This window comes from Penicillium citrinum (assembly GCF_028827155.1).
Source record: "Penicillium citrinum strain IBT 23319 chromosome Unknown utg000002l:1.0-3833315.0:1.0-3834789.0, whole genome shotgun sequence".
Classification (NCBI taxonomy): domain Eukaryota; kingdom Fungi; phylum Ascomycota; class Eurotiomycetes; order Eurotiales; family Aspergillaceae; genus Penicillium; species Penicillium citrinum.
The window spans coordinates 2,482,908-2,501,502 of NW_026622687.1; the positions used below are offsets into that span (position 1 = coordinate 2,482,908).

At 46.9% G+C, this 18,595-nt stretch overlaps 7 protein-coding genes across 7 annotated transcripts; 5 read left to right on the forward strand and 2 right to left on the reverse strand.

Annotated features, from left to right (window-relative positions):
• Positions 1–399: 399 nt before the first annotated feature.
• On the forward strand, positions 400–1,785 carry sfh5 (CRAL/TRIO domain protein; the record flags this gene model as incomplete). Its single annotated transcript, XM_056641666.1, has 2 exons — positions 400–1,058; positions 1,128–1,785. The coding sequence occupies 2 exons, from the start codon at positions 400–402 to the stop codon at positions 1,783–1,785; spliced, it is 1,317 nt and encodes a 438-aa protein (XP_056504160.1).
• Positions 1,786–2,285: 500 nt separating this feature from the next.
• On the forward strand, positions 2,286–3,739 carry N7469_002747 (TATA-binding protein-associated factor TAF6; the record flags this gene model as incomplete). Its single annotated transcript, XM_056641667.1, has 3 exons — positions 2,286–2,655; positions 2,717–3,135; positions 3,194–3,739. The coding sequence occupies 3 exons, from the start codon at positions 2,286–2,288 to the stop codon at positions 3,737–3,739; spliced, it is 1,335 nt and encodes a 444-aa protein (XP_056504161.1).
• A 1,301-nt stretch (positions 3,740–5,040) lies between these two features.
• On the forward strand, positions 5,041–6,992 carry N7469_002748 (adenosylmethionine decarboxylase SPE2; the record flags this gene model as incomplete). The annotated part of the gene is made up of 2 exons (XM_056641668.1): positions 5,041–5,552; positions 5,608–6,992. Exons 1-2 carry the CDS (start codon positions 5,432–5,434, stop codon positions 6,990–6,992), a joined length of 1,506 nt encoding a protein of 501 aa, XP_056504162.1. The 5' UTR covers positions 5,041–5,431.
• A 789-nt stretch (positions 6,993–7,781) lies between these two features.
• N7469_002749 (transcription initiation factor TFIID subunit 11 family protein) lies at positions 7,782–9,081 on the forward strand (the record flags this gene model as incomplete). The annotated part of the gene is made up of 2 exons (XM_056641669.1): positions 7,782–8,293; positions 8,379–9,081. 2 exons carry the CDS (start codon positions 7,782–7,784, stop codon positions 9,079–9,081), a joined length of 1,215 nt encoding a protein of 404 aa, XP_056504163.1.
• A 1,418-nt stretch (positions 9,082–10,499) lies between these two features.
• N7469_002750 (acyltransferase family protein) lies at positions 10,500–12,107 on the forward strand (the record flags this gene model as incomplete). The annotated part of the gene is made up of 3 exons (XM_056641670.1): positions 10,500–10,652; positions 10,727–11,354; positions 11,437–12,107. The coding sequence occupies 3 exons, from the start codon at positions 10,500–10,502 to the stop codon at positions 12,105–12,107; spliced, it is 1,452 nt and encodes a 483-aa protein (XP_056504164.1).
• A 673-nt stretch (positions 12,108–12,780) lies between these two features.
• Positions 12,781–14,477, reverse strand: N7469_002751 (sugar porter family MFS transporter; the record flags this gene model as incomplete). The annotated part of the gene is made up of 2 exons (XM_056641671.1): positions 12,781–14,287; positions 14,350–14,477. Coding segments are annotated over 2 exons (1,635 nt in total), but the record flags the coding sequence as incomplete, so codon positions are not given.
• A 2,585-nt stretch (positions 14,478–17,062) lies between these two features.
• N7469_002752 (uncharacterized protein) lies at positions 17,063–18,401 on the reverse strand (the record flags this gene model as incomplete). Its single annotated transcript, XM_056641672.1, has 2 exons — positions 17,063–17,884; positions 17,940–18,401. 2 exons carry the CDS (start codon positions 18,399–18,401, stop codon positions 17,063–17,065), a joined length of 1,284 nt encoding a protein of 427 aa, XP_056504166.1.
• Between the last annotated feature and the right edge of the window lie 194 nt (positions 18,402–18,595).

The window sequence follows — 18,595 nt, forward strand, 5'->3', positions numbered from 1 at the left end:
GATCAGTCGTCCCACCTTGATGTACTCAGGCTGTGAGTAGATAGATACAATGGGCTCTACCATCAGTACAGAAGACAATAAACTGTATATTTGCGAAGTGAATAGATTAGCAACTACATATATAATAATCTAGTATCATTTTTGAATAGCAGAACAGTGGATGCAAATAATTAAACAATAAATTAAGTGGGAGTGGAATGGATTGACAGGTGGGGAAAATGAAGACGGGCCCGATTGATAAGTGGGCTCCGTCAACAATTCGAAGGGCTGCCCCTGCCTCACTCTTTTTTTTTTCTTGTCTCACCCCTGAGCTTGACTTGACTTGTCTTTCTCTTTCCATCTTTTTTGTTGGTTTTTCTGTTTCTTTTCTTTCTTTTCAACTTCCACCTACATATCACCATGTCGGATCAGAAACCTGTTGAACAAACCCCCGCAGCTGAGACTGACAAGCACGATGCTGTTGAAACAGTAGAGTCATCTACGACCCCTGTCGCCCCTGTTGCCGATACAAATACTACCGATACCGCTACCAAGCCTAACGAGCCCGCCAAAATTGAGACAGGCGAGGCTGAAGCTGAAGAAGGTGTTAAAGATGAAATCACACTAGCTGCTGCCCCTGAACCTGAAACAGCCAAGCCCGAGGTAGTTCAGCAGGAAGAACAAAAGCCCCAGAAGCCAGCATACGTGACCAAGATTCCCTCTTTGAGCGAATTCTTCGATCATCTCCCTGCTATTCTCAGCAAGTCTGGCCACGATGAGATGTGGGGGGTGCCTCTCAAGGGAACCGAGGATATTCCTACTGTTAACGTGTTGATCAAGTTCCTCCGAGCCAACGAGGGTAACCTGTCTGCTGCAGAAGATCAGCTTCGTAAGGCACTTGAGTGGCGTAAACAGACTAAGCCTTTGGAGTTGATCGAGTCGGGTCGCTACAGTGCTAGCAAGTACGGAGGTCTGGGATATCTGACTACCTACGAAGAGGATGGACGTCCACTAGTCTTCACCTGGAACATATATGGTGCTGTCAAAGATATGACCAAGACCTTTTCCGACTCAGACGAGTAAGTGATTGTTTTAGTCTGATGCAAATGAGTTGGAAACAAAGTGACAATGCTAAGATAAACAAACAGATTCGTCAAATGGCGCGCAGCCCTCATGGAACTTGCCGTCCAGGATCTCAAGATGAAGGACGCAACCACTGTGATTGATTACGATGGCGAAAAGGACCCCTATCAAATGATTCAGGTCCATGACTATCTGAATGTCAAGTTCTTCCGTATGGACCCCGCTGTTCGTGCTGCCACCAAGAAGACCATCGATGTATTCTCCACCGCGTATCCAGAACTTTTACGTGAGAAGTTCTTTGTCAACGTTCCTTCGATCATGGGATGGATGTTCTCTGCCATGAAGCTCATTTTAAGCCGCAACACAACCCGCAAGTTCCATCCCATTACCAACGGTGTCAACCTTGCTCGTGAATTCCCTGCTATCATCGCGGATAAGCTCCCCAAGACCTACGGTGGAAAGGGTGCAGACCTGAAGGATGAAGCCCGTACCGTTCAGCTAATCAATGACAAAGAAGAGAAGAAGGAGGAGCCGAAGGAAGAGGAGGCTAAGGAGGAGACTAAGCCTACTGAGAGCGCTGCCGAGGTCGCTGCGAAGCCCGAGGAGGTCAAGGAGGCTTCGAAGGACGAGCCTGCTAAGGAGGAGCCTGCCCCGGTTGACTCTGCCACGGAGGGTTCCGGCAAGGCAGAATCTCAGAAAGAAAAGAAGGAAGAAACCCAGTAAAAGCTCATGTTCCTGGAGCCGTCTGTTGTGATACCCAGAGGAGCTGTGCGCACCACTCTCCACTTTTTGTTTATGTTGTTATTCTCTCTCAAAGTCTTTCATAGAATAGGTAGTTGTACTTGAATATATTATCCCCTGTCCTTTGGAATGCAGTTCTCTCGTTCATAATATCAAACATGAGTCGATTGATTCTATGGTATAGTTCTGCACTACGCACGTCCCCACGTCTACGGCCGCACAGAACAACCAAATGCGCAACTCACTTTCTTATCGACAAGCTTCCTCCTTCGCGGCAACGTCAGCTGCAATCAAAGTCGTATGCTCGTCGCTTTGGGATATCGGGCTTATTTATTTCATTACCTGAGTACTTTAGCTCTCAGAATGCGCCTCACTTGCTATTAATATCTCTTCGATACCCAATCCGTCCTTAGAACCTTTCACCTACCACACCCGCCAACGATACCCCGTACATTCGCGCACCAGACTGCAATAACCCCATCATGTCTGTCTGGAACCCAGACAATATCCGCGATGTCGCCGAATCCGTCGGCATCAATAATCTCAACCACGATGTTACGGAGAACCTCGCCCGTGATGTCGAATATCGAGTCGCGCAAGTCCTCGAAGAAGCGCTGAAGTCGATGCGCCACGCGAAACGCACCGTCCTTACGACCCAGGATATCTCTCTCGCTTTACGGAATTTAGATGTTGAGCCTCTTTATGGTTATGAATCTCTGCGACCTCTTCGGTTTGGCGAAGCTTCGTTAGGACCTGGTCAGCCGTTGTTCTATGTTGAAGATGAGGAGGTGGATTTCGAAAAGCTTATCAATGCTCCTTTGCCCAAGGTACCGCGAGAGATATCTTTTACTGGTTAGTTGTGACTTGTTCTTTCTTAAAGAAAACTTCTTGAAAGCTAACTGAAGCTTTGTAGGTCACTGGCTCGCGGTGGAAGGTGTGCAGCCATCTATATCTCAAAATCCTACAGCATCCGACTCTCGCAACCTCGAGCTGGCATCGAAGGGACCTAACGCTAATTCTACACTTGCTGCTATGAGTGGCTCTGGGGATGTGGCTGTCAAGCCATTGGTGAAGCATGTTCTGTCCAAAGAATTGCAGCTTTACTTCGAGAAGGTGTGCAGCGCGATCTTGGACGAGAATAGTGAGGAATTCAGAACATCTGGATATTCTAGTCTTCGCGAAGACCCGGGTCTTCATCAATTGGTGCCATACTTCATTCAGTTCATTGCTGAGAAGGTCACCCATAGCCTGAAGGATATCTTTGTCCTGACGCAAGTCATGCACATGGCCGAGGCCCTTGTTCAGAACTCGTCACTCTACGTAGATCCTTATGTAAGTCTTGCTTCAATTCCTCCTTCTTCAACAGAATCACCTCTGACAACATTTTCAGGTCGCCTCTCTTGTTCCTTCAATCTTAACATGTCTCATTGGTCGACAACTCGGCGGTGCCGCAGACCTGACTGAGCAATTCGCACTCCGTGATCTAGCAGCCACTCTCCTTGGACTTATCGCGAAGAAATACTCTCATTCTGCTCACATGCTGAAGCCACGATTAGTACGATCCTGTCTCAAAGCCTTCCTCGATCCTGCCAAGCCATTCGGTGCCCACTACGGAGCCATCATTGGAATGCAGGCTGTGGGTGGTGCAGAGGTAGTGCGAGTCTTGATCATCCCCAATCTCGGCGAATACTCGAAGCTTCTTGAGGATGGAATTGAGGATTCTGCTCGACGACCTGCTGCTGAGCGAGTATTGACTGCGCTGGTTGCTGTTCTAGCCTCATTGCGAGATAGTCAAACCTCGTTGGCCAATGGTCACCCAGCGACAGTGAACGAGGAATTGCGGTCAAAGTTAACCGACAAGGTGGGCGATCTGATCGCAAGTCGCATTGCCGAGGCGAATGAAGTCCAGCTAGCCCATATTATCTTAGAAGCCTAGTGAAATGCATAGGAAACTAAAAGGTAGAAACTTGCTTGGATCACGGGCAATGGCGTTGTGAGTCAGGCGTTGAGGGGTTGATATTAGCTATGACGTTGGTTCTTGGGGGTTTCCCATACTCTGCAATACAACACAGTATACTGCAATACTACAGTGATACAGTTAAAAACATCATCAATGCGGAGTAACTTAGTATACTCTAAGAATAACTGATGGTACACTTGTATCATTCTGTACTGCTGTCTAAATAAGGAAAGAGTAAACCTCGCGGATCGCTCCTTCTCCGCTCAGGCACGCCGGGAAGTATATTCTGCCCCGTCTCACCGCTCGCGTGCCTTCCCCATCGGGTCTGGTCTTCCCTGTCGCCTGCTGCTTCTTTTTTGGACTTCGCCTCGTCTTCTTTTTTTCCTTCTTTTTTTTCTCTTCTTCTCCTCATCTCTTTAGAGACAACCACTTTTTGACACGTCCTCCTCGTGTCATCTACTGGAATTTTCCTGGTGTGTAACCAATCCCAGTTCCGGTCGTCAATTCGACTGCAGACCAGTAACCCACCCACTGACGCTGATTCCCTGATGTCAGATTTTGATCGCGCCCCACGAGGCCGGGCCCACAGACAAAATCGCTCATTGCCCAACCAAACCTTCCGCAACTGCAAACATTTTGCAGCTTGTCACCCCTCCTCTTGAGGTCTTCAAATCGACCACTTGTGGTATTTTCCTCTTGACCAACGAATACCCCCCCGGAGAGAACACCTTGCTCTCTCTCATCTCTGCGCCCGGATTCAATCGCATCTCGGGCACGAATTTGGGCTTCTCGGAAGCTAACCGACACGTTTTGTGTTCAAATTTTTTTTTTCGACTTTGACCCCCCTCACTGATGCTCACGATTGTGGCCCCGCGCGACATCGTGCAATTTTAAGCCGGTTTTCCTTGCCCGCCTTCCATGAGCCCTAAGGATCTTCTGCGATTTCTGTCTAAGCCTGCTAAGTACGTTTCTGTGTGTGTTGGTTCTTTTCCCCCATTCCCTCATTTCCATCGTCCGTGTCGCACGACCATCTGGAACACGCAGATCGTGATCCAGCTTGACCACGTTAAAATCCCGAGCGGGTTCACAAACAATTTATTTTGTACGAGAGTCAATTGATGGCCCTTCAACCCCCCTTGACCCTACTCGTATTCCTGTCCAACTTCTTTTTTATCCTCTCTATATTATAGCCATTTGCTAATCTTCTCCGTTTTGGCCCTCTACAGGCCTCGATAACGCGACTCCCGCAAGTCGTTTTTTCCTTCACCACTTCCCTCCATTACCCTCATATAGAAGCAGATACTCTCGTCTGCTAGACCCGATACTTTGATCGGTATCGGTATCTTCCAGAACGAGGGTACTGGATTGGTCGTCAACATTCCTTGTACCATCTTCTTCCTCTCCTTCGCCTTTCTCCCTCCCTAGCGGCCCTTCTGGTCTGTTCGGGTTTACATCTCGCTGGTCTGTTAGCCAGTCAAATTTTCTTCTAAAGGCCTTCTCTTCTCAGACGGGCACCGCCCCCTTGTTCGTCTGAGCAAGTAGACAGTGCTTCTAAAGCCTTTTGTCTTCATACATATAATTCACAGGGCGGTCCGACGTCTTCCACAGCTTCTTCACTCCGTTCAGTGATTCAATTTTTATCAGCCTCGGCTGCAACATTTAGCGGAAATGGTTTACGTCGGTATTCCGAAGAATTACACCACCTCGCCATCCTCCTTTGCGGGGACACCTTCTCTTACCATCAACTACGAGGCAACTCAGGATCTTGACTCCAGCAATGCCTTTGAAGGTCAGTTCATTGTACTTCTAATTTGTTCTTCTGGATATCTACTAAATTAAAATAGGACCTGAGAAGTTGCTCGAAGTATGGTTTGCTCCGTCGGCTAGCGAGCTCGGCGCTGCTGGCCCAGAGGGCCTAAAGAAGGTTCCCAGTGACATCTGGAAGGACATGCTTGATCTTGTCAATTGCCAAGTTCTGTCCATTGTTTCATCCGAGGATGCGGATGCCTATCTTCTGTCCGAGTCTAGCATGTTTGTCTGGCCACACAAGCTCATTTTGAAGACCTGTGGCACCACGACTCTGCTGTCTGGTCTCCCTCGCATCTTGGAGATCGCTACTCTGTTCGCTGGCTTCCCGCGCGCTACCGCACCTCCATCTCGCGGAATCACTGTCGCTGCGGCCCCTTACCGGGTATTCTACAGCCGTAAGAACTTTTTGTTCCCTGACCGTCAGCGTGGCCCTCACCGCAGCTGGCGTGATGAGGTTCGCACCATGGACAAGCTGTTCCAGAATGGTAGCGCCTACATGATCGGAAAGATGAACGGAGAGCATTGGTACTTGTACCTGACTGAGCCTCACACATTGCTCACCCCGCCGGCAACTCCACAAGAGGAGGCCGAGTTTACTGAGACCGAGACCAAGGTTCTCGACTTCCCTCCGTCTCCTGTCGCAACGGAGTGCGATGAGCATGATGAGACTTTGGAGGTTCTCATGACCGATCTGGATGAGGAGAATGCCAAGCAATTCTATCTAGAGAATGCCACCAGCGTGGCAGAGAAACGCTATCGCAATTTCCACAAAGATGACGACGCAGAGCACGTGGATGTTTTCAGCAATAACTCCGATCCTGATGATGATATGGATATGAAGGGTAGTGGGATCCTGCCAGCTGAGTTGACCACGGAAGGTCACGCTCTTGGCACTGTGGTCTCCGAATCTTGCGGTCTCTCGGATGTTTACCCCAAGAGCAAATTCCCTGACGCTCGCATTGATGCCTATCTTTTCACCCCATGTGGCTTCTCTGCCAACGGTGTTGTCCCTGCAGCGGATAGCAAGGGCCCGACCCACTATTTTACTGTCCATGTCACTCCAGAGCCTCATTGCTCATACGCATCTTTCGAGACCAATGTGCCACATTCTCAGAATGGCCAGACCACAGCCGATATCATCCAGCAGGTTGTTGATATCTTCAAGCCTGGACGCTTCAGCATTACTTTGTTCGAGACCAAGCCCACCGTCGAGGAGCTTGAAGCTGATACCAATGGTCTTCACGAGGTATCCCATGCGTCTCACCAGGCTCTGCGCCGCAGCCCTAAGGTGGAGCACGTTGAGGGCTACCGCCGTGTCGATCGTATCGTTCATGATCTCAACGGATATGATCTGGTGTTCCGCTACTATGAGCGCAACGACTGGAAAGGGGGGGCACCCCGGATTGGAGAGAATTTCTAAGGTTCATCTTGATATTGGAATCCTTTTCGAATACCTTTCAATTGACTCCGATCTGGCCGGCCTTTTCCAGCCGTCATGCTTTCATTTTTGATGAGGTGTATTCATTTGCACATTTCTGTCATTTTCTTCATCGGGTTTATAACTTCCTGTCTTTACATAGTACGCAGCATTGCATTTTATGCACTCAAGCGTCTTGTTCGCTTCTCCACATTACAGCTGGATTGTATCAGCGATTTTTGCATGCTTTTTGTGAATTTATTTGCAGCCACTCTTTCCTCACAATTTATATGCGCTATTTACGTTTAATATTCTTGCAATATTCGAGTAGATTCATTCTCGTACCCTTAGAAATGCCTCGTCGCATTTCCAATACTTCGTACATACAGTAGTTGATGATGTTTTCAAGCGGTGAGTACTGGCAGAATCTGGCATTATCGCGGCTATCTCCAATATCCGACTGACCTTCGTAGTCGCGCGACAATCAACATTTTCGTCCCACCAACTGTCGACGGTCATCTGGGTATCATCGGTGGAAAGTTACAATAATTGCGATCTAGAGACTGAAGCGCTCATTTTCACTTAATTCTCCATCGATGTCGCTATCCATCTCCTGAATTCGGCATCGCAATACTAGAGTCGGCGAACTCGTCGCCGAATCTCTCTCTACCTGCCACCGCAATATATTGATTGGAGCAAGTAAGGCTTACTTGAAATCCATTTCCGGAGGCATCTCATATTTACCTTTTTCCGAGATCCCTTTGCCTCAAACTTTCGTCATCAGCCTACAAAATGTCCTCACCACCACCCTACCAAACGCCAACCAACTCTCTCAAAAGACCCTCCATCTCATCAGTCTCCTCACAACCAATCGGTAAGAAACAGCGAATGCACCCGCTCCGCCAGACCTCCTTCCCTGTGAACCTCGATGCAGCAGAGCGCAGTTTCGGCGCAACTAGCGATGCCGGTAGTGTGACTGGCAGTTTTACAGGGAGTTTAGGCGGAGCGAGTGCAGATGGGGTCTTTGCTGGAGCTGCGCGTGGAAAAAAGCGGGGTCGAAAGAGTAAAGCTGAAAAGGAACGTGAGAGGGAACGTGATGATGCGGTTAGTTCGCGAGCTGGTGATACTGCGCGGATGGGTTCGGTTGATGGTGAGGGTTCGGTGAGAGGAGGTATGGGAGGAGGGGGAGGTGGTGGTGGACAAAATGCGGATGATGCGGATGAAGATGACGATGATGATGAGGGTGAACTTTTGGGGCGTGAAGAGGGTACAACTGATACCGAGGCTGAGAAGAAGAATCTTGCGTATGTCATGACGGTGATTGGAGATTCAGATGGAGATTGGTTGGAGGTGAGATGTCAATGGCTAATTTCTTCTTACTTCTTACAGGATTCTTGTTGATGCGTTTAATTCTGCACAATCGGAGCGATATGATTTATTCAAGCGCGCGAAGCTCAGAAAAGAATCGCTACGACGTATTGTCAACCATGCACTTTCACAATCTGTACCGGCTAGTGTGGTGACGACAGTCAATGGTTTCACTAAAGTCTTTGCTGGAGAAATCGTTGAGAAAGCACGAACAGTTCAAAATGAATGGGCAGATGCTCATGATCTCGCTGCTCGCGAAGCTTTCGAAGCTGAAGAAGCTGCCGCTGATAAAGCTGCCCAAGCCCGAGCTGAAGCTGCCACAGCTCGATCGAAACCAGCGACGCCTACACCTTCAGGTACCCCTGCACCAACGCCCGGAGCCGATGCACTGAACAATGGCATTAAGAGAGAGCCGTCCGATACAAATCTCACAGCATCACCCGCCCACGGAAATAATGTCTCCCCATCTCCTTCAAAGAAACCACATCTGCCAGCGGCCTCAAGTCCTATCCCCCAACGACCTCGCCGTGAATTTCGCCTCCCTGCCAATCCTCACCGTGGCCAACTTCTCCCTTCTCATCTACGCGAAGCAGTTCGACGCATCAAGCGGGATGGCGAGGGTGGTGGCGTTGGTTATTCCGGACTGAGTATGGAGAATCTCGGAGTCAGGGGTGCTTTTACCTGGAATTCTGGCAGTGTAGGAGGCCGTCGATTATTCCGTTAATCTCGTATGTGGCTTTAATAGTCCTCTTTCGTTTCTTTTCTTGTGTCCATTGCATCGGCGTTCATGGCTTGGTGGGGTCTTTTCTTTGGATTTTGGGTTTATTGGAATATTTACATAGTAACGAACAGGGCCTTTTTTCGAGATTATGACAGGACATAGAATTCGATACCTTTGCTTTTCTTTTTCTTCTTATACCAAATTATGTACAGGATGCACAGCATGATTTTGTTTTTCTGTACGCGTTCTTCATCCTTCGCCGCGTCCTAAAGATACTTCCTAGTACTAGAAATGGGGATTTGAATGCTTCTGATTCATCATTAGTTGGTTCATTACATTTACTACAAGTACTATCTTGATTGATACGCTGGTTTGCAAGACACAATCTAGTTTCTGAACAGGATGTTCTCATGCATCGATCCGATCCTGCTCTACTCAATTTTTCTTGGGCTTGGAATGGCCCTAGACTTGAAATACATAGATATGTGACACTCACCCTGGATGGGCAGTGCATATACACTAGCTTCGATCTCAATTTGGATCAAGCATTCCAGCACCTACTCATATAGCTAGCATGTGGTGCAATTCATATGCCGATCCTGGACAGAAGGCCTCCTTGACAGGGACAATTATCATGACCCTTCCACGAACAGTTTCGAAATGAGATTTATAGTTGGCTTTTTCAGCAGATTTGGCAGAGTAAAAATAGCATCTGCATACCCAAAGCTCCATAATAAATGAATACAAGCTCACAAACCACTAATCATAAAATACCAATTTTATTACTGTATGTATTGTAGATCACTGGCCAATGATTAGATCGACAGGTCATGCCCTAAAAAGGACCGCGCCGCTGCATACAATCCCTGCAAGGGCCCAACGCCACAATCAACCCTTTGAAATACTATCAACATATCTACAGTACAAGTCCTCGCATACCAATCCCATTGACGCGCAAAGCCCCTGGTTCATGGCGATACATGGCAAGTGATCGTATGTACTTGTATGGGGCGGGTTCGTTCATCACCTACTAACGGTTCGTACAGGGCTCTGGATCGCGCCACTACGGCCTTAACTAGACTGATTGGTGATATTCTTGCTGCAGTGCGCCCTTCAAACGAGGTTGAATTGGGAATTTGTTGATGCCGCGTCAGGCGTTGCCCCTTCTTTCTTGGCAGGTTCATTTTCTCTCTTCTGTAGATGTTTGCTATCATTTCCACTCTCTTTTCATTCTATTCCGGGTCTTGGTCTTCGTGAGAGGAATATGAGGGAAGTATACCTGTTTTGACTACTTCCAAGTCAAACTTCAGCTTTCGTTCATTCACATATCCGAATGCGCCTCGTTAGACTTGTTGTATAGGCACGTTTTTGATCCCGTGTATGGATCTGGACCTTGAAGCACTCTTGTCCATCTAACAACCATGCCATACTTTCAATCATCTCATATCTACACTCGGTTACGAGACAATCTTCCTTCGACTTCCATTCCCGCGCCTATCTCAGCTGCTCTTTCGTGGAACCAGGGAGACTCGTCAACAAAAGGTGATCCGCGGAAAAGTGTCAAGTGGATCGATGTGAGTGCTCTAAACATATATTCGATGTTTGTTTCTGTACGAGGGTTCAAAGATCTGACCCCAAACTTTCATAGGGCCTCCGCGGAATCGCTTCTTTCCTAGTTGTTCTCACCCATCTCGCCCGCGCCTGGGACTACGATCTATTTTCTCCCAGAGACAACGAAGATGCCTCTCCTAGGATCCTGCAATGGCCGATTTTGCGAATTCCCTGGCAAGGACGTATTGGTGTAACGATATTCGCCTTTCTGACAGGCTACGTCTGTGGGTTGAAACCACTCAAACAATCTCGATCCGGCGATATCATGGGGGCATTTACCACAATCTCGAAAAGTGCATTTCGAAGACCTCCACGCTTGATATTTCCCGCGACTATCGCTATGGTTATTTCTTGGGTAGTCGCCCAGTTTGGGGGCTTTGTCGTGGCCAATCGCTCAGACTGCTGGTGGTGTCGGTATGCGGCTCCAGAGTTGGAGGAATCGCTTTGGGATGAGATTCTTCGATTGGGCAAGAATTTCCTGTCGACGTGGACAACTGGATATATGGCATATGATGACCATCAGTGGGCACTATTGCCCCTTTTGGAAGCATCCATGTTGATTTATATCTTACTTTTTGCTACGATGTTCATGCGTTTCCGATACAGAATGGTGGTTTATGTGGGTATGATTCTATATTTCCACCAAGATGCCGCGAAAGATGTTGGTAAGTGCATTAAGATTCGAGAATTGGGCGTCTCTCATCACTTTTACCACTATCATAAATGGCCTAGTCTAATGAACAACAGAGACTTTTCAAATGCAAGCAGTCTACGGCATGCTTCTGAGCGACCTCTCTTATACCACCACCTTCAAATCCTGGGTTGATGCCCATCCAGTCGGAAGAAAGATGATATCGATTCCGTTGACAATAATCGGTCTATTCATTGCATCTTATCCAGGTGAACACCCAGAATGGTCATCTTGGTCCAACGCAATGTTCAAATTGGCCGAATACATATTTCCACCGGAGGTCAATATTGGGAAACGATACACTGCACTGGCCATCGACTTGATCATATTTGCAATCTACATATCGCCGTCTACAAAGGATTTCCTGTCTAACCGACTTCTATTGTGGCTTGGCAAGCAAAGCTTTGCGGTTTATCTACTTCACGGCACATTGCTGCGTGTCGTCTTAGTATGGATGCTCTATGGTATTAGTGGGCAACCATGGGAGGGAGGTGAGGCAGCGACAGATGATGAGCGAGATTGGATCCCATTACGTCCGCCGTGGGTCGTGGGTATTTGTATTCCCATTTGGATTGGAATTGTCTATGCCTGCGCTGCGGCGTGGACGGCGTACGTGGATACATTTTGTGCTTCCATGACGCAGAAGCTTGAGCGAGCTGTCTGTGAGAAGGACGAGAAGACACCTTTGCCCTTGCCTCTTGTTTCAATCCCTATGCAGACTACCTGAGCTCTAGATGACGATTTGAGCATCTGGACATTGAAGTCCTGATTTTGCGAAAGGTACTGGCTCCGGTGTGTCATCAAAAGCAACATAGCTATTAAATTTCGCCTCTTTGTTGGAATTGGTTGATCTTCACTTCTCTCACAAGACTTTTCCAAACATACTTTGCGAAGTGGACGATGAAAGGGAGACCGTCATCAAGACATACGGCACACTTCGCAAAGCAATGGCCACGCGAGCATTTTCGGTTGCTGAAGCCATACTTTTTGGGCTGCCTTCACTTCGTTCAAATGCTTCCTGCATTCACAGCAGCCCGGCTTACATGACAACTAAAACTGTCATGGAAATTAGACCAATCGTTTACAAGCTGCGAACATGCCCAACGTCTCTCTCAATTAAGAAATATCATTGAGAAAATGTACAAAATGCATACATTTATTCATTGGGCTAGTATCTGGGCGTATGAACAAAGTAAATGCAATATCTCTGCATATGTAGTACTTCTAGGTAGTGGGTAGGTATCAAAGGTCTAGTGTCATTTTGAACTGCCCGTAGAGGGTAAGGACAATAAGGTGAAAATGAGTAGAATGTGACCCAGGCTGCTGAGAAGGGCTTATAATCCATAGATATACGATAGAATCCGCATGAGTTGAATGAATGACTGAATTACTTGCATACCCAACATAACATTTCTACGAACAGTTAGAGCAAAATAGAAAAATCGTAGTATATCTGGTCGGCGTAGCGTGAACTCGAGAATCAAGCATGTTCTTTCTGCACAATCGTCATCTTCCCCCCCCGATACATCTTCTTCCGTGTCCAGTACATCTCCTTTCGGAACCTGCTTTGCCAAAGCTACGATACTCCACGCAGAGGGAGCGTCACGGAATACCTGGCTTAAGGCCTCCAGATTTCGGCCCATTGTTTCGGGATAGAAGAGGTATACAACCACCGGGATACACGCCGATATAACCGCATAAACAATGTAGTATCTCCACCCGATAGTATCAAGTGCAACGGGCGTAATCATAACCACGACAAAGTTCCAAAGCCACTTGTTTGCCGTCGATGCCGACGACATAGCGACACGTAGCCGCATTGGCGCGACTTCAGTGCAATATAGAAAATTCGCACCGGAGAACCCAATAGGATAGAATAGATTGAAGAGCCAGATAAAAGCTACTGACACAATTGATAGTCCTCTGCTGGCGTTGCCAAAACTGGTCGTGATCGCCAAGACCGTCATGCAGAGACACATTCCAGCTCCGCTGAGAATAAATACTTTGCGACGACCAAATCGGTCAATCGCAAAATAAGGAATGAAGTTACAGAAAAACTTCCAAGTAAGTGCACTAGCGCCAAGAATCCGAGATAATTCTGATCCAAGATCGAGGTTTTCTTCAAAAATTGTCGAAATATATGTGGATATGAGATTGCCGCCACACATCTGCTGGAAGAATTGGATGACAAGGCAGAGGGCGAATCGATAGAGAAGACGTTCATCATCCTTTCCCGAGAAGAGATCTAAAAGATTGAAATTTTTAGACTCCCCCGTGAGTTCCAGTGATGATTGGATAGACGCAATCTCCATCTGCACTGCTTCATCGTCAATCGAGAGACCTCTATATGCAGCCAAACTCTGTGTCGCCTCGTCCGTTCTGGATTTCAGGACCAGCCAGCGCGGGGACTCAGGTAGCAAGAATATAGACCCAAGTACAATCAATGGAAAGATCAAAGCTATGGCCAATGGAACTCGCCACTGTACTTCACCAGTTGTCTTACTGAAGCCGTAGTCAACCCAGTTGGTAATCACGAAACCAAGGACCATGCAAATCCCATCGACCACGACATGTTGTCCACGATGCTTGGCTGAACTACACTCGGCCTGCCATACTGGGACGGTTGCACTCAATTGTCCAATTCCAATACCAAGAATCGTCCTACCAAGTGTAAACTGCACAATATCGTAGGATGAGCACTGCAATATTTCTCCAATCATAGTGATGATAGCAGCCATAACAATAGTCTTGCGCCGGCCATAACGATCACCGAAGTAGGTGCATGAGAGTGCACCTATTAGTGCACCTAGTTGAAGAGATGCAATAACCGCACCCTTTCTTGTGGAGTTTCGTTGTTTGATACTCCCTTCTGTGTTTACAGTATCAATCTCTGGAAACTGGACCACCCTACAAATTGAATCAGCTCCATCTCATAATTATTCCATTTCAATCCTGCAGGGACAAAATACCATGATTGAAGAGTGGCAAGGGGGGAAACCCCGGCTTGATTATATCCGTATGAGATAAAAGCAGGTGCTACTGAAAGAAGCATCTGAGCGAGACATAATGAGTCCCCGCGAAGTTTGCTTAAAGGCATGGTCAAATGATTGGTGAGGTTTGACCTGTTGATGTGTGGCAGATCTTTTGCATGTGTCACCTCTCGCATCTTATATGCCAAGTTTATATGCAATGGAAACCTCCGATAACCCCAGATTTTTTTTCCCCACACTCTCGGCTTTTTCTTTAACCTCGTGTGGAGTAAAAGGCGTCACGGCAGGCCGCGTGGGCCCATCATTTCATCCGCGGATCTTGAGATCCCGTCGTAACCATCTCCAGTGTGATTCCCACATTATACCCGTATCCAATCGCATCTCAAAGACATACAGGCGTTACCATATCATTAGCTGATGAATTTTACTCTGGATGTCTGTAAAGAGTGATGTCCCGCGGCAAATCCTACCTTCATCCGCGGAAGCAAGAAACTAGTTCTACAACTTGCTGCACTGACCTTTGTCCTCTATGCATTTATTACCTTTGGTTTTTCTGGGGAATGTGCTCCGCAATTAGAGATGCGCCCCAATATGAAAAAGGTACGACAAATGACGATCGTTAAGCACGTTATATCGATACTGTATAACCTTCGTATTCGAATGTTCGAGCGTCGAAAGCCAGACACAATCGCGCCATAAATCCAAAATTGAAAAGAAATGGACGTCAATCGTTCATAGGGCAATCCGGAAAACTGCTTAGTTCCCCTATTGTGTAGCGGTCGTGGCAAGAAGTGATATACTAGTAACAATCGCTCTTGTCAAGCCACAGGTTCTTTATATCTATGATTTTCGATTAATTTCCTCCAGTTCAATAGAATATCTATGTCATCGGGGAAAGTAAAGATACGATCTTCTCATATACCGAGAATACAATGCCGCCACTCAACAGCAAACGTCCCAATCGCATAGAGCTCCCTTTCCAGAAGCCTGGGAGCCCATGATCACGGACAACACTTCGGACCGCTTCGGCGATACTTGCTCCCTGAACACCCTGAGCTCGTGTTTTGATCGTATCAAATGGCTGAGTAGCATAGACCGTAATAACTCCCGCAAGCGCACCGGTTGCAAAGTTTGTTACCACACTTGTCGTGATGCCGTAAGATTTCATTACTTCCTTGAGAATATTATAAGATCCCATACGGACTGCCGATGTGGCAGACTGTTTGATTGTGGTAGATAAAACACCACGATATAGTTCGATAAGGCCATATTTTTTGGACTAATACAGTAACTGCATGGCTGCTAGACGTAAATTGTCTGGCGTTTTTGGCATCGCCAACTTTGTGCAAGACTCAAGAATTAGCATATCTAGACAAGTCCTACATTCGAGTTTACCTACAATGCTGTTTTGGTTCTTTCTGTAGGCGTGTCGGCCAGTACACTCTCCACGGCACCGACGACCATTCCGGCTAGAATGCCACGGCTAGGAGAAAGTCGGCCATGATCATCGGTCAGGGAATTACGGATGGAGTCGTAGGAGAGAAATCGGGCCGCTGCTTTCGCGGTCGTGCCCTAAATACATCGGTCAGACTTTCTAGGTTAGTACTAGATAGATTCAATGGAGGGGTTAGAATCTTACAATGGTTAGTGTGGAGCATCCAGTGTACAATGATCTGATGCCTTCTTGGTGGGCAACCTGGTGAATCAATCGTAAGGGATTGGATGGGCCAATTGGGCCTTTCTGAAGGAGCTGAACCCGAGTTTTTGAATATTCAAAAGGATATTAAGTAATAGATTAGTATTGTTGAGGGGAATTGATGCAAGTTATCTACCGTTATAGCTGCTTCCATGCCACCTGCGAACGCCTCCTGCAACTAAAGAGACCCACTGTGGGATGTATTGCTTGAAATGACCTTCTCTGTAGGTCAACTATCCGCTACAGTTCATGAAATTTACCCATTGAGAAATTGCCTCTGCAGTCTTTGAGCGAATAGAAACGAAGGCCATTTGGAAAGAAATACCATGAATGAGAGTGTTGTTGGTCATTGGTGGAAAGTCACCTCGACTGAACTTATTATTATACATACATGAGTAAAAGATATCCCAACATCCAAGCCTCTGGGACAGTTAGGACTCCACGGAATCAAAGTTGCCGCGGCATCAACGATTCCGCGGAGGCAAACCCTAGCTTCTCCATATCTGGTCAGATCCAGTTGTTGCTGTCCAATTTTTTTTTTTTTGTGAATACAATCGTAGTAAACAAGGCTATTCTGTTTCTGCGAGTGTATAACCGTGTTTATCTATAAAAATGACATCATACTCTTACACGGCATATTTTGTGGCAACTATACATCTCCGGGTGGCTGCACAATGCGAGGGCGGTAACCAATTAGTAATTGATGAAGACGTACGTAACTATATCTGCCTATCGTCGTTGATAGTGATATATTGAATTTCTCTTGAGCTCACTGAATTTCTGGTGATAATTCCCTGCATTCTTGACGTCTCTCACTGAGCACATTCTTTGATTTGTGTAGACATGAAAATGAATCGGAACGTAATCTAGGCGAGCTTAAAAAACTTTTTAGTGTATGTTATATTCGGTCAAGACTCCAGGCAAGATTTATGCCTCGGAGAAGAAGATATCGAGAAGTGTTACGATCTGTGAGAATAAATATATTGCTGAAAACGATCATGCTCTGTAGAATACACTCCCTTTGAAGAGTCGGCGAGCCGTTCTAAATACAGCCACTTGTTCCACTTGAACTTCACCTTTCCCACTTAGCCCCAGTAGTGTCTGAGCATGAATCACTCCAGCTGGATGCCGGATCCCCATAGGTAACGCCGATGCAATTTCATGGCCTTCGACCAACATTCCATGTTTTGGTAGTCTGTCATTATTCTTTCTTTGGACCAAATCCCAAGCTACAGTGCCGTGGATCGACATAGCTGCTCCAAGGCACACTGCACCGGTCAATTGCAAACTACTATGGCGTTTGCCCATGGTAAATGAGAGAACCTCAATATCCGCTTCCACGTCATCCTGGCTTGCCGGGTACAGAAACGCTATCTTTGGCGTTCCCCGAGTTTGGCCAGCGATCTCAAGATTCGGAGCTAGTCCAAAACGCACCGCACCTGCCCGACGGATATCTTCCACCACAGATAGGAATTCAGTATCCTCTGCGTTGGTCCAGGCTGAGTGGCCTTGAGTGGCTATCGAAGATGCATCAACTAGGACAAATGGGTTTGCAGCATCCACCAAACTGACGCGCACAGAGAATTCTCCCACCAATGAAGAAGAAACGTTCAGCATTTCCTGCAAAGCTCCGGTAGGGAAGATCTGACCAGTCATGCTTCCCCCCGGGTTTAAAAACGAGACTTTAATTCGACTCGACGTACTTTGAACTCCGGGGATACTATAGTCACCATCTTCTAGGAAACTTCCATCAGCTGCCACTTGCACTGTTTCCACAAGAGTTTGTCCAGTGTTAGTGTTGAGGATTCGAATATCAATCTATGATCGTCTTTGTCAATACTTTATCGCTTGTAAATTGATACAATCTTCTCACCTCTTTTTGACCTGGAGCTGCCTTCACCATTCCTTCATCTAGAGCAAATGGTCCAACTCCAGAAGCAATATTGCCACAGTTTCCAGTCATATCAGTCTTTGCTTGGTCTGGGGCCACTTGAATAAAAGTGTATTCGACATCGATATCAGGGCGTTGAGATTTCTCAATGACAGCAACCTTGGACGTTGTGGATGTGGCGCCCCCAATCCCATCAATTTGCCTTGAATCAGCACCCACAGATCCCATAGCAGATAGCAGAATGGGCTCCCAAAGATGTGTGGATTCAGGAAGATATTTACGTTGAATGAAGAGGCCCTTTGAAGTACCTGATCTCATCCATACTGCAGGCAGGGACTTTTTGATCGGGCTTTTGATTGGAAAAGTCTTGTCCAGTTTCAAATGATCTCTCAAATGAGTTGTCATGGGTGGCTCTGCAATAGCCATGGTGATTCCGGTCGCCATAGGGCTGGTTGAACGGAGGGTTTATCAAGCGAATTATTGGACTCTTCAAGATTTCAGAGTAGAATCTCCTTCAGGAAGCCTCTAGTTTTGATATATGTTAGGATATGAAAGACATTATATTTCATTTCTTTGTATACTAATCTGGTATCCAAGACCAGCTGAATGTATTCTTCTTCCGTTGCGCCTCCAAGCAA